Source organism: Miniopterus schreibersii (assembly GCF_964146895.1).
Source record: "Miniopterus schreibersii genome assembly, chromosome: 13".
Lineage (NCBI taxonomy): Eukaryota > Metazoa > Chordata > Mammalia > Chiroptera > Miniopteridae > Miniopterus > Miniopterus schreibersii.
In genome coordinates, this window is record NC_138113.1 from 7,493,790 (window position 1) to 7,508,399 (window position 14,610).

Sequence of the window (14,610 nt, forward strand, 5' to 3'; positions counted from 1 at the left end):
ATATCGATGTTTTTCTCTCCCCCACTTCCTCCCTCTTGAAAATCAATATAAACATATCCTCAAATAGGAATAAAAGAATTTTTTTTTAAATGCAGTGGAAAGTATCAAAAATCATAATCACTTACCTAGAACCATGCTGGTCTTGAGAAAATTCAACTATGTGTCCAATCAAGTCTCTAAGTTGAAGGTTTGGGAAGCGGTTGTTTCTGAAATCTTCCAATAATCTACTTCGGCCAGAAGGCATAATATCAGACCTATTATACCGAAGCCGAGAAGGAGGAAAGAGCTGGCTGCTGGAGCTAAATAGACTGGAAGTGCTTGAAGCACTTCGGTATTTTGCTTCTGCTCCAGGTGCTGCAGAGATATATCGACCACTACCATTTGTCAGTCCTCCTACAACAAAGCAGTTGTGGTCAGCAAATAGTTTGACAAAGTCATTTCTCAAATAAAAGTTACTTAAAAACTCAGTCAGTAAAGAAATAAAAGTTAAACTAAAAATTCAGTCAGTAAAGAAATGTTCACCCCATTAATTTCTATGTTATAACAGGAAATTAAAATTGGAGGGAAATCTCACACATTTACTTAATGTGTATGAGATATGGGGGGAAAAGAGACAGGAAAATCTGCATTTGCTTTTGGCAGTTTAGTTTACAGCATAATTACAACATCTAATATCATACACAAAACCTGTATTCACTGTTGAAAGCTTGGTTTAAAACATAATCATAACTAATGTCATACATGCTAATATTAATACCAGAATACTGAAAACACCAACAAATTTCCAGTTCCATTAATAAGCAAGTTACAAATAACCAGCCAACTCAGGTTTTAAGCCACCGAAAAAGAGTTTGACTAAAATTTACTTGCAGTGTTAATGGAACACTGAAAGCTAATCTATATTTTTGGAATATATTTTAAAATGCATTATGTCGTATATATGTCTATGCAAAAAAAAAAAAAAAAAAAAGAAAAAAAATAATTTCTTAGTTAACGCATTGATTAGTTTTTGAAGCTAAAAAAGCCCCACAATATTAGACAATGAATTCAAATAACACACTATTTTAAAATATTTTATTTTAAAATACTCTCCATAAAATACTATTTTACAGATATCATAGTAATAGATAGCATTTATTATTCCTAGAGCTCTAATATTGATCACTTAAAACAATGAGTAAAAATCCTCTTTAACTTACATACCATTCCAAACAAGAATAAATGGCAGTTAATAGAAACAAAAATAAATATAAGCAGGAAATTGTTCTTATTACAAATAACCACTTTAAAGTACTTGACAGTGTCCTTTTAAAAAAGAAAATGTATAGAAAATTGCTAGATGCAGATTTAGTAGTTCAGATAAACAAAAACCCGCCACCAGCTCTATGCTGTTGTAAACCATCTATACGTGAAACAGCGCTAAATATACAATCCAGGCCACAGGGGAAAGATGATGCCAAGGACACACTGTCGGTGCAAAGTCATACAGAGGCGTTAAGGCCAAAGAGAGTTAAACAGACAAGGAGCAGTAAAAGTGTTATAATCCTGGAGTGAACTGTTTTACTTTCAGTCCCCACTGCCCTGGCTTTATTCTTCACTGAATTTCCCTTCATCCTGTGTATATATACATATTATGTATTCGAATCCTCAGCCCCCTCTCCAACATAAGTGCCATAAAATTACATTCACGTATATCCTAGAAACCTGGTGTCTAACACATGTCTGACAGACAGTTAAGTATACAATAAATATTCATGAATATTTTAAGTAACATCAACTGGCTAAGGGCCAGTTCTATAATATGTTTCATTAAAGTGTGTAATTTAAAAGCCATTTTATACACCAAAACCATGTTCATTCCAGTTCTACATAACTATCTCAGTGCTCATATATCAAATATCTAAAAAGAGAAAGAACTCAGTGTCTTAATACTTGTCTCGATTTCCCCACCATCAATCCTTCTGGTTCAATATTATTTCTATTGATATAGTTCCATTAACTGTTCACAACAATAACTGATCACTAGCCCATTCAAGTCTCTGACAATTCTTTAACCTTTCTGCAGGACAGGGGTGCTATGATTACCATTCCAATCTGTTTTTACAATTGTATTTTCCCATGCAAAGGGCCACTTTGATGATCGCTTTACACTAAAAACCTACAGCATTCTTTTAGAGGACATCTATATTCTTCAGCCTAATTTTCATGGCATTATTCCAAACCTATTTCTTACTTACACAAATTTCCTAGTGCCCTAACTATTCACTCCTCCCCCCTTATGACTATCTTTGTATTTTTGCTTATCATTACCTCAAATATAAAGCCTAATTTTTCTCTTATCCTTAATCCACTAAAAATTTTCAACACCAAATTCAATATACTTACCCAGAAATGACCATGCCAATTATATTTGATACCTTCCAAGTAGTCCTAGCAACATGCAACAGAAATTTCTCCCATGTCTAGATATTCAACTGCATTCTATCAGCAACTAACACCAAACTCCTCATGCACTATGACAACTTCAAATGCCTAATACTGTTAAACTGCCTTGAGTTTAAAAAAATCTCAAAATTTCACTTCTGGAAGACTAATAATTAGTACTTTCACTTTAAAACTAAAAATATTTCACTCAGGGCAGAATACCTTCCTTTTCTTACAAATTAAGAAGCATTTAAAACACAATTTACAGCCTTGGCCAGTGTGGCTCAGTTGGTTGAGCATCTGAAAGGTCCCTGGTTCGATCCCGATTGGGGTGCATGCAGGAGGCAACTGATAGATGTTTCTCTCATTTCTAAAATCAGTAAAAACATTTAAAACCCAATTTATAATATACATTAAATATTTTATGTTTAAATCAAACATTTTATGTGTAATGTATATTAAACATTTTAAATTTGATTTTCTAAACATTGAAAGCACGTCATCCAAAATCTATTTGGGGATTGAGGGACATTCTACAAAACAACTGGTCTGTAATGTTCAAAAATGTTGAGGTCACTTGCACTATATTATTGTTAATTTCCTCAACCCCCTTTGATAATTGTGGTTATATTTTTTTAAATGTCCTTATTTTCACAAAACATACACTGATGTATTTGTGAGCAAGGGACAATATGTCAGCAACTTCCTTTCATAAATGTAAGGGAAAAAACTGGGTGTGAGGGGGGAGGGAGATGTAGAGAGAAGGAGAGAGAGAAAAATGACCAAGTAAATGTGGGAAAATAACATTTAGAGTATCTGGGTGAAGAATATGCTGGTATTTTTTTCTGTATTAGTGTTATAACTTTCCCATAAGCCTGAAATTATTAAAAAAATCTGTTAAAAACAAACATACAAACAGATCATCTATATTCATACTGCTGCTACTGGTAGTTGAAAAGCAGACATGTTCTGAATGTGTTAAAAGCAGTACTAGTCCCTCAATTCATCACTGACATCCCCTATCATTGACCACCCCTTAATTCACCATCTGAATGAGTGTATGGGACTTGAAGATCTGTTCTTTAATTGACGTGACTTACAGCTAGACAGCCAGGACTCTTAGACTGGAGCTTATCACACGAGTGTGCTTGCTCCTTATATGCTAATTTACATAGTTACCTTTCAAGTTCATTTATGAAACTGAAGGAAAGTAAACACCTTACAATTATCCTAATAATTTTATAAGTTTTCATTTAACTCCCTTGAAGTCTATTGTTTCAGAATCCTTCCCTAGTATGTATCAGGATTCAAAAAGATTTTAAAATACTGGGAAAATCACAGGGGAGAAAAACAAAGCAACAACTAAAATCACAAAATAAATAACCAGTCTTGACCAATCACATTTGACCAGTCTTCTAACTTTTCATTATTTTCCACCTCCCAAGGATATAGAATGAGAGCTCCTCAACCAAGCAGACTTGTGTATTCTATTCAAAATACAGATTCCTCAATCTTATTTAAGACCTACTCAATTACCCTCAGTGAATACTTATTTAAAAAACAACAATGCATCTGAAGGTTATTCTGATAGAAGAGTTTGGAGGCCAGCAAATTAGAAAGAAGGTAGTTTAAGGTTTCATTTTACAGCAGGTTGTCACTACTAATAAAAAAAAAAAAAATCATAATCCAAGCAGATTCTGGGTTCTGAAAAGAATACAACTACATATAGGCTACTAGGCAGAGCTTGTTTCAGAAGGCAAGGTTCTGGAAAGGTGAAGTAATGGTAATATAATAGAAGATGACTAGTTAGTTGGAGTAGGCAAAGAATCAATGGTATAGAATAGAATGGGTAGCTGAAAAAAGTTGAAAAAAGAAGACAGTGTACTTTATTTTATGGCATTAACTTTAGTTACCTCTTGCCCATAAACAGATCCACTTAGTACTTTTAGTTTAGTATTTTTTCTTTGATCAGTTTTCAAAAGAAGTATATGGAACATTTAGCCTTGGATAATTTAACTTATTAGTACACTTATTTGCATGATGCAACTTTAATGGGGGGAAAAAAAGACTTCATAGCAGTACTTCTCAATATGCAGATAAATCACTCTAGGATACTGATGATGCATTTCTAATATTAAAAGCTATAATTTTTAAAGGATAGCAATGGTCAGACCTTTGTCCTGAGTCCTGGCATCTCATTTTAAATAGGTTTTATGTGTTCAACAGTTTCTTTACCTACTTTACAAAGCCTATTTAATTAATATTCAAAATTGATACTGTCTGCTAGACTCTGAGAATCTATGGCATGTAGTCTTTTGTTGACCGAGAGCAACAATCTGATCTGTGATTAACTCAACCTAAGTATCTGCATATTAATATGGTCTCGTTTTCCTCCTGTACACAGTAACAGTTTTTTTTTTAAGAATTCTTTTTTTAAAAAAATGTATCTTTATTGATTTCAGAGAGAGGAAAGGAGAGGGAGAGAGAGAGACAGAAACATCAATTAGGAGAGCGTCACTGATCAAGCCCGCAACCGAGCATGTGCCCTGACTGGGAATCGAACCCCGACCGCCTGGATCCTAGGTCAACGCTTAACCGCTGAGCCACGCCGGGCCAGGCCACAGTAACAGTTTTTTAAAAGGCAGCTGCCATTTACTGAGCAATCTTTATTGGACACCGAGATTGTAAACTCTGCATAAAATGCTGTACTGTGCTGAACTGTGTCTCCCTGAAAGTTTCTGTTTTGTTTTAAGCCACTTGGCTGTGGTAATCTGCCACAGCAGCCCTAGGAAACTAATGCAGATTTTGGTACTAAGAGTGGGGTGCTGCTAATAATCAGACTGAGGGTTTTTTCTTTTTACTATTATGTTTGTAATGACAAGCAGAGTTCAGATCAGTGGAAGACAAGTAGGTAGGAAGAAAAAAATGGATCACAAGATGATGGGGGACAAGGTCAAAAGCTTGTATGAACATGCAAAGGTTTCAGGAATTGAGAGTTAAAAGGGAAGTGTGAACTAGATAAAGTTGTATGTAAATTATGAATTATTTCTTTCCAAGGTGTGTCTCTCCATGTGGGTGCTACTGGAAATTTCAGTGGGATAATCCTTTTTTGCTATGTCACCTCCTCATACTAGGTATTTTAATTAAGCACTCCAAGTGATTCTGATGCTGAGCCACTGAATCTGATTATTTTCTAGTCCCAACTCTGTGATCATCTTAACTGAATTAACTGGTGAAAACATTGTCATTAGAACCACAAAATCACAGAAAATGTTATTAAAAACTGTAAAACAAAGTAAATAATTCTTCCATATAAGTAACAATTTTAGAATTTCTTCTCAACATGTTTTATACTCATCAACAAATACATGACTTTTAGACACACCAAAGGGTTGCAGCAGTGCTTAAATTTACACTACCATGAGAATCTGTAAATAGTATTTTGTTGAGGGCTGGATATGCTTGTCCTGTAGCCAGTTCCTGAGCCATCTGCCTGATTAAACATTCTTACTTCACGGAGTAGATAATATATTTGGACTTTAAATGTCTAGACAAGAACCTGACTATAAATCTCAAGAGTAACTAAAGTGAGAAAGGTATTTAGAAGTCTAGTAATCTTATACACAACTTAAAAAAACATTACCTATGCCACTTTGAGATAAACAGTCTGAGAGGCTGATTAGAAGATTGTTATTTATACACTTTGCAAAGTTGTTCAGTTCATTATAGAGTAAGAGAAAAAGCAAGAGAAGTAACAGGAGTCAGAATTGTGTTCTAGCCTCAGTTCTGTCATTTATTGTTTCTTGGGCTCATATGACCTGTAATTTTCTCATCTTTAATGGGCATATCACTCAGCCAGTCTATGTTAACAAAGGATGAAATGAAATAATGAACATGAAGGTGCTTTAGAAAACTATCAAATGCTATTTAGTTATAGGGAACTTACTGCTTAAATGATAATAGTACTTCCAAAGAAAGCTTCAAAAAAATCAGTTTTCTGCTTTAGGGACCATATATGAAACTCAGAAAAATTGGACACAGCTTTACAACCAATTTGACCATACCTGTTTTAATTCTTAAACATTTCATTCTAGAGAAGCAGCTGACTGTATCTGCCAAAGATCAGAAATTTTAACACATGTAACCACTTAACAGGAAAAAAGATAATAGAAGTTAGTATTATCTTGCCTACACACTTAATGTAAAATTTGCTGTGATTAAGAGATAGGTTATAAAATTTTCTAATCCATAGCAAGCTTAAGTACTATGTGATTACTAAATATATGATGTTAATCAATCTTCAGAACCAATAGCCATCTTTTAATAACAAAATTCATTAAGTACAAAGCTTGCATTACACTTTTTAGTGCCCTCTTCTCAAGAAAAAAACAACCCAAGCCAGTTCAAAAATGAAAAGATACAAGAGGGAAAAACCCATTAGTTTGTCATGCCCTAAATTAAACAAAAATACAGAATATTGTTTTATATCCAAGAAGTTCTATATCAATCTAATTACTATAAGCAAAGAGATCAGAGTAAATAAGAAATCACTAACAAATTTTAAAGTTTACTGAAAGAAGCAAAAGAGGAAAAAAGGAAGGAACAAACTAGTCAGCTAGCTCCAGATAGAAAAATAAAACAATACTGGAAATATTTAATGTTCTATCACAGGTAGTGTAGTATTTTGAAATAAGATGCTGACTTCCATCAGAGAGAATGATTAAAGAAACAACTGCAGATAGAAGAATTTTCCCCCATCTCTACATACAATAAAACGCAAGAACATAATTCACTTACTAGTCAATGCTTGAACCTGATGCCCAGAATTTGACACTGCTCTTTGCATTTCCAGATAAACATTATTAACATTAAAGTTCTCTTTCCTTGTTCTTTTCACTTGTTTCTCAGACCCCCCAGTAATTTAAACACTGCTTTTAAAGAGTTGAAGTAAACATGAGAGCCAGTCTGAAGGAGCTTCAAATGGCCAAAAACAGTAAAACTTTAGGACCAAAAAAAAAAGGTGTAAAATTGATGTCTCAGACTACAATGGATGAAAACCTATCAGCTATTATAAAAGTACATCAATTTACATGTACAATGATGATTAAAAAGACATGAGTCACCTTTAGAAGTTGCTAGCACATCAACTCATTCTCAAAGTTAGAAAGGAAGAAAATCAAGCATTATCCTAATTCATATATAAAATATATATTTCAAGGTAACCTAACAATTGATGAGGAACGGTTCTTTTTATAGAAAAGTTCAAGCTACCAAATGCAGAAGGAATGACAGAATTAAGAGTATCGCCATTTTACAACCGCTGCAGATATATTTAGGAAATGATCAGACTGACAACCTCCCAATAAAGGAACCAGACATGGGTCTCCTGATACGGTGCAACAGAAAGTACAGAACCACATCCTGCCCAAAATAACAAACCAATTAACCAACAATCAGACCAAACCTCTAGGTTTAATTCCACTTTACAGGAACTACAGAGAAGCATGTTAATGTAGAACATATTAAACACTGCTATGGGGAAGTAATAAGCAAAGTCAACAATGTGGGAAAGTCAACAGGAACAGTTTCTTCAACAAATACATGGGGGGGGGGGAGAGGAAACGGTAAAAAGACGTATCAAACAAATGTAACGTATGAACCTTATTTGGATCCTGATTCAAACAGTACAACTGTAAAAAGACATTTAAGCAATGATATTTAAGAAATTAAGAGTAATGAGAAACTACTGATTTTAAAAGGTATGATAATGATATTGTAGTTATAATTGTTTTTTAAAAAGGAGTCTCTCTTAGGAATTTCATACAAGAAAATGGAAGAATAAAAAATTATTTCTTTCGCCCTCGCCTGTGTAGCTCAGTGGTTGGAGCATTGCCCAAGCACTAAAGGGTCTCAGGTTTGATTCCTGGTCAAGGGGATCTAACCTCGGTTGCAGGTCAGATCCCTGACCTGGATGGGGCATGTGCAGGAGGCCATTTGATGTGTCTCTCGCACATGGATGTTTCTCTCTCCCTCCCCCCTCCCTTCCACTCTCTCTAGAAATCAATGGAGAAAATATCCTATAATGAGGATTAGCAATAAAACAAAACAAAAATGTATTTTTTTCATGTTCCTGACTTCAATATATTAAAAAAGTAACAAGACTGAAAATCCTAACAAAAAATTTTAGTTTACAAAAATGAACAATCAAAATCTGTCACCTAAATTACCTGTTCTTTAATTAAAAAGTAATTACTAGTCATACTGCTAAAAATACTTGCATTAATCAAATAACAATTATTTTTAAGGTGAAACATCTTTTTTGGAAAGTTAGAGGAAAAAAATGTCATTAGGATTTTTCTGTGAATTAAATAACTAGCATGAGCAAAGACAAATCTAGTAAAATAAATAAATAAATGAATGAATAAATAAAAATAAAGGTTAACTAATATGTTTTATCCAATACTCTAGAATGTAGATATTAAGGTCCATCATTAACTACAATGATTACTTGTCTTTGACTCTCACAAGACAATAAATAACTTGGAACTAATCCTAACCAATTCTAATGAAACTGAGAATTTATCTCTATCTCACGGACTATACTCTTAATATCTAAGCTCAGTAAAATTATTTTAAAAATGAAGATGCAAATTCATTTCCATAGGTATTTTACAAATCATCACAGCCCTGATAACTTGATCCATAAAGAAACCCACTTCAAGCATACACAATTTAAAATATTTTTTAGATCAGAGAGCATGTGAGTCTTGCATTGTGATTGAATCACAGGAAAGCAAAGATTATTTCCATGAACACTAAGCCAAGAGAGAATTTATGAAATTTACTAAGTTATTTTCAACCCAGCAGGGTCTATTCCTTGTTCACAATGCCTGGCATACAATCTAAAGCTAAAGGAAAATGGAGTAATATTATAAAAGAAATAATCTACAGATAATTCTAATCAGAGGTATACTGAAGTATTACATTTCAAACTGAAGCTAAAAGGAGTTTAACTAAGGGTACCAAGTATCAGGATAACACAGACCTGCTGGCCCAAATTATGATAATTTCTCATAATTTACTAGAATTCCTTCCTTAAGCATCTATACAGCTAGATTTTTTACACTCTAAAAAATAAAAATAAAAAAATTCTAGATTGCTGCTTAATGACAGAAACAACTAAAAAGTAATTTATAACCCAATTTCTAAGCAGTCTGTGTAGAATAATTAATGCCATTTATACAGGCTCTAAAGCACAACATAAGCAATAATAGTTGACAGGAATCTGACCTGAAACTTACCTATTAAAAAAATGACAGGACATGACAAATATAATCTTAACGAATAAAACAAACTACTATGAAAGATCTATTCTTCAGGTTTGTTATGTTCCAAATTTGTGTCCATTTCAAAGTTTCAAAGGCATGTCTTATATAAAGGTGGTAGAAGTAGGTCTGAACAGAAATAATAGAAATCAGGGAGTGAGCAGCTCCCGTGACTAAGAAGAAAAGATGATAAATGAAGGAAGATGTTAAACTAAAAACTGATGTCTACACAAATAGTGCTGCAGATTATAGGACTTCACGTGAATAAACTTGTTTGTGTATACACACACACACACACACACACACACACATATATACGTGTGTGTGTGTGTGTGTGTATGTATATATTCAATATCCCCAAAAGAGCAAAGGCCCAGAATTTGGGGCGGAGGACCAGTCTTCAAAAAAGAAATCTGGCCCACTTTGCAATGACATAATTCTAAATGATGATCCCTACACAATATACCTTTGTTACATGAACACTTACTGTATGAATGAGCTTTAGGAAAAAATATCTAAATTCTTAATGATGAGGGGGAGGAGTCAAACATATCCGCTTACAATGACATTACTTTTTAAATTCAAGCTGATTTAAATCTTTCCAAGCTCATAAAACCAGCAATAATCTCTCACCTTCAGCTGAGGTAATTAGGATTACAAAAACCCCAAATCTAATTTTAATGAAATACTTTCTAGAGGAGACAGGGATTCATACAAAGCCTCAGATATCTAAAAACCCTTCAAAATATACTGTTAGCTACATGGATAAATACTTCCCAGAGAGGGGGAAAAGGAAACCACTAATTCAATAATCTTAGGGTGGGAGTAATTATAGTACAGATATAAACAAAAATTCTAAATGCTCCAACTTCAAGGGTGCAACAACCCTGAACCATTTTCCCCCCTTTAACAACATATTTAAAAGTAACAGAAATATATGGACCAAACCCTTAAGATTCTTTAACTCACAAACATACTAAATTCATATACCCTGATATAACCCTTTGGTAAAATGGCCAGGCATTCAAAGGCCAAAGCAAAAACCACTATATTATTTCAAGTTAAATAACTATGTGACTAATGTGTTTCTTCTGGTGTGCAAAAACTTTTGATAGTGAAAATTGTCTTTCACTATCATGTACAAATAGTTGACTTTTCAGATGATCTAAAACACATACAAATCAAAAGCACAGACAAGAAAAAACACACCACTGTATTTCATAAAAGAAACAAGATACAATAGGGGTCTTTACCTTACTGTACATTAGACCCTCACTTTAAATTTTCATGACAATAGAACTTTTTCAAAAGGCTAGTATCTAAAAGCAAAAGAAATTTGGCATGTTTTATCCAACATTAAATATTTCACATATATTATAAACACACACAAACACACTTACATGTATACATACAAATAAAAAGGGTTTTGGGTTTTTTTTACCTAAATGCAAACTGGATGAGGATCCATGTGATGAAAGTGATGGCGGTGGCGTAAGTGAATGTCCTGGAGTTTGGCTTGGCAGAGGCATGCCTATTGGACTTGGAGAGGAGGAAAATCCCAGACTATTGTAAAATGGTTGCCCTATGGGTGCTAGGCTGCTACTAGATCTTTTGTACAAGTCAGAGCTAGTAGATAGAGACTCTCTCCTTGTGGCACTACTACTTGCAGAACTGCCAACTGAAGAAGAAATAAAAAAAACCCTAATTACATACAGTGTTAACTGAATAAAACCTATCCCCAACTCTTGCTGGGAAATAACAGAAGTGATCACAATAATTATTTTTAGAAACATTATGGAGAAGATAATTACTGTGATAACTATATATACTAACTTATTAATCATAAAAGGGTATAAATGCACCCCAATAAAGTAACTAAATACTTAACATAGCAGTCATATGTTCATTATTTCACACATATTTACCACTGACACATATGAATACTGTGCTTTAATACCCTGGTATGATTTATAAACCCTGGAATTGTAAGTTGTCTGCTTTATGATATGCTAAAGAGTAAGTTCCAATAAGGTTACATTTTGGTAATGTCCTAATCTCTGGAGCCAGTTTTTAGACTTCAACTCAATGCTAAGAAAAGATTATACTGATCAATAGAATATTAGTACATTTCCCTCACCATTCACATTTAATTTGGTGTCTACCTTGTGTTCAAGCCACAGTGCTTTAAGTCCACATTGGCCCGAATATTTTACAGTTGTGAAATACAGACGGCAGCTGAATCCTTAGTACTTTTTACATTCTCCTTACCCTTCAACAACTAAATTACAAAATATGTATGAAAAAAACCCTAAACTTTCTTTTAGAAAATAGCTCACTACTGTTATCACACCAAAAACATGCTTTCACTTACCCCTCAGGATCTTCCATTCCTAAGATTTTATTACGGGCCTTGTTAGCCCCTTACTCAAGCGAAGAATGATCAGCCTTTGTTTTCTTAGGTAATATGTAATTATTTTATATTACACTCTTTATTGTCCTACATACTGAATTCTTTTTACTTAATTTCAAATTCAACTATTCACCTTCTACCTCATTTTTCCTTTTGTGCTCCACAAAATCAAAAAATAGCAGAATCACATTACCATGTGGTTGTGCATGCAATGCTCAAAAAGCAATCCAAGATCTGACCGTTAACATCTATCTGGATAATCAAATTATTTACCAAGTGTTTGAAGGGGCTGTCCAAATCTCCCAATTCTTGTCTCAGTACCTATGATTTCAAGTGTGTGTCCTTCGTATTTCTAAGCACTGTCCTTTCTGAACTGAATTACTTTTTCATCTAAAGGAATTTAATATTACTTTTCTTAGCCTGTCAAGTTTTTAAGGACACGCTCGCTCTATATTCGGACCAATATGGTAATTTGCTTCAAGAGAATTTTAAAATTCCTATTTGGACTTGGTTTTCTAACCTCAAATAAATTGTAAGTAGGTCATAAGGGTATAAAGAGAAATTATGCAGAGCACATGATGGGTAGACCAAGTTAGGCCTATACTATAGAAATAAAGAAACTTTAATTAAAAGAATGAAGAAACTTTAATTACATTGGTTCTTGCCAAATTCAAAATTCTATATATAAAAAAAAATTACCAGGCTCCCACTGCTGTATTAGGCAAAATATTATAACAATATTCAACTGTTTTTATCTGCCAGTGCAGTTTCTGAAAGCCTGATAGTGTGTTTTATTGAAAATTTTCATCTTAAGATGTAACAGGGTAACTATATGCATTTTAATAGCAAAAACCAAACATAAACACTAATGTAGTAAATAGCTTTTGTTGAGTTGGTTTTGGCAAAATTGTCAATGTATGCTACATTAACTATGCTAATTTAAAAGGACACTGTCAAAGTGATTTTTATAAGACATGGCTACATTTTAAAGTCCTATTTATTTAAGTAACAATTTAACTGACAAAGAAATGAGAGCAGTAGCACTATTATACTTCTGGCAAATAAATAAACCATAATTTTGACACATGCAATATTATTTTCCTCCAAAAAGGAAAAGCCAAACCAAACATTTAAAAGTAATTCAGAAATAGCTTTAAACATAAACAAACTTAAGTTTTACTAAATGCCTAAAGTATCTGCAACACTGTAACTATGAAACATGAAACAAAGTCTATCTAAAATATCTAAGAAGCTAAGACAGACAATGGAGTCACTAACCATTAATCAACGGTGTATATAAAATGTTAAATTACAAATGTTCAATTGTAACAGTACTTTCTAAATAATGGGTATCAAAAGGATGGCTTAATCACTATATTACAATGGTTAAGCATCCTAGCCAACTGTTTTATAAATCAGGGTATTTAACACTGTTAAGCATTAATAATTTCATCATATAGGAAAGAGAATGACTATGTATGTTACTGTGTGTGTAAATGTGCACATAACCACAATATACTTTTAGATTTCATATAGGCATGGAACTGCCATATGTGAAATGGCAATGATAGATTTGTTGTAAGCGTGCATATTGTAGCACTTGAATGAATTCTCACAAAATGTCCAAGAGGAGGGAGAAGATAATAAGACTATCTACTGGCATTTGGGGTGGCAATTGTTAATACCCTCTGAAGCAAGGTGAAACAGAGATGCCCCAGACTGAAATCATAATTAAGCAATGCTTATCAAGGGGGCATGAAGAAGGTAAGTTTTGGGGAAAGAGGCACCTATAGGGGACATCTATAGGAAACAAAATGTTCATGCCAACCAGTTCCTGAATGTAGGGGAAAGTTCTTCAAACTAAGAGAGAAATGTGAATTTGAAGAATTGCGTAAGGGGGCCTACAAATCTACACCAGACCACCAATGACATATTTTATTAGAAAAGGGTATACGAGGTTTAGTAAAGCTCTTCTCTACTTTCTCTGGATTATTTAGGGTCTATAATTTATAGTTTAGAAACTAGTTATTTCAACAAAGTTTTTTTAGTGTGTGTGTTTTTAAAGTTGTATATTCTTTGATTTTCTTCAGCAATATTTAGGATTATTTGGGGAAAATGATTGTCAATTGTGTTAGAAGCAAAAAATGTGTCCTATGGGAGTGCTTGGGCTGGAGATAAAAATATTAAACTCCAAAAGGAATTAAAAAAAAAAAACAAAAAAACAAAAAAACCCCCCACAAAAACCCAAGAGTAGAAAATTTAAATTAAAAGACTCTACAGTCTCCCAAGTTCACTAGATCTTCCCTAAGAAGTTATTGTGCCCACTCTTTAGGCAATTTTGTTAAGCTACTATGACAATTCCCTATTGTACTTCATTCTAACAAAAAAGCACTTTGCATCTAAAAGTTTATAGCTGCTGTTCAAGACCATTCCTCCTATAAATATTAAAAG

At 33.4% G+C, this 14,610-nt stretch overlaps 1 protein-coding gene across 13 annotated transcripts in view; it reads right to left on the reverse strand.

Annotated features, from left to right (window-relative positions):
• PUM2 (pumilio RNA binding family member 2) overlaps positions 1-14,610 on the reverse strand; it is a 76,427-nt gene that overhangs the window by 11,619 nt on the left and 50,198 nt on the right. For 8 of the 13 annotated variants that reach the window (XM_081156347.1, XM_081156349.1, XM_081156344.1 and 5 more), the window contains 2 exons: positions 11,191-11,427; positions 126-393 (listed from right to left, as the gene is read on the reverse strand). In XM_081156347.1, coding sequence (XP_081012473.1) covers positions 126-393; positions 11,191-11,427 — 505 coding nt within the window. The remainder of the gene's footprint in view (positions 1-125; positions 394-11,190; positions 11,428-14,610) is intronic. The other 5 variants (XM_081156342.1, XM_081156341.1, XM_081156340.1 and 2 more) reach the window with 1 other exon arrangement.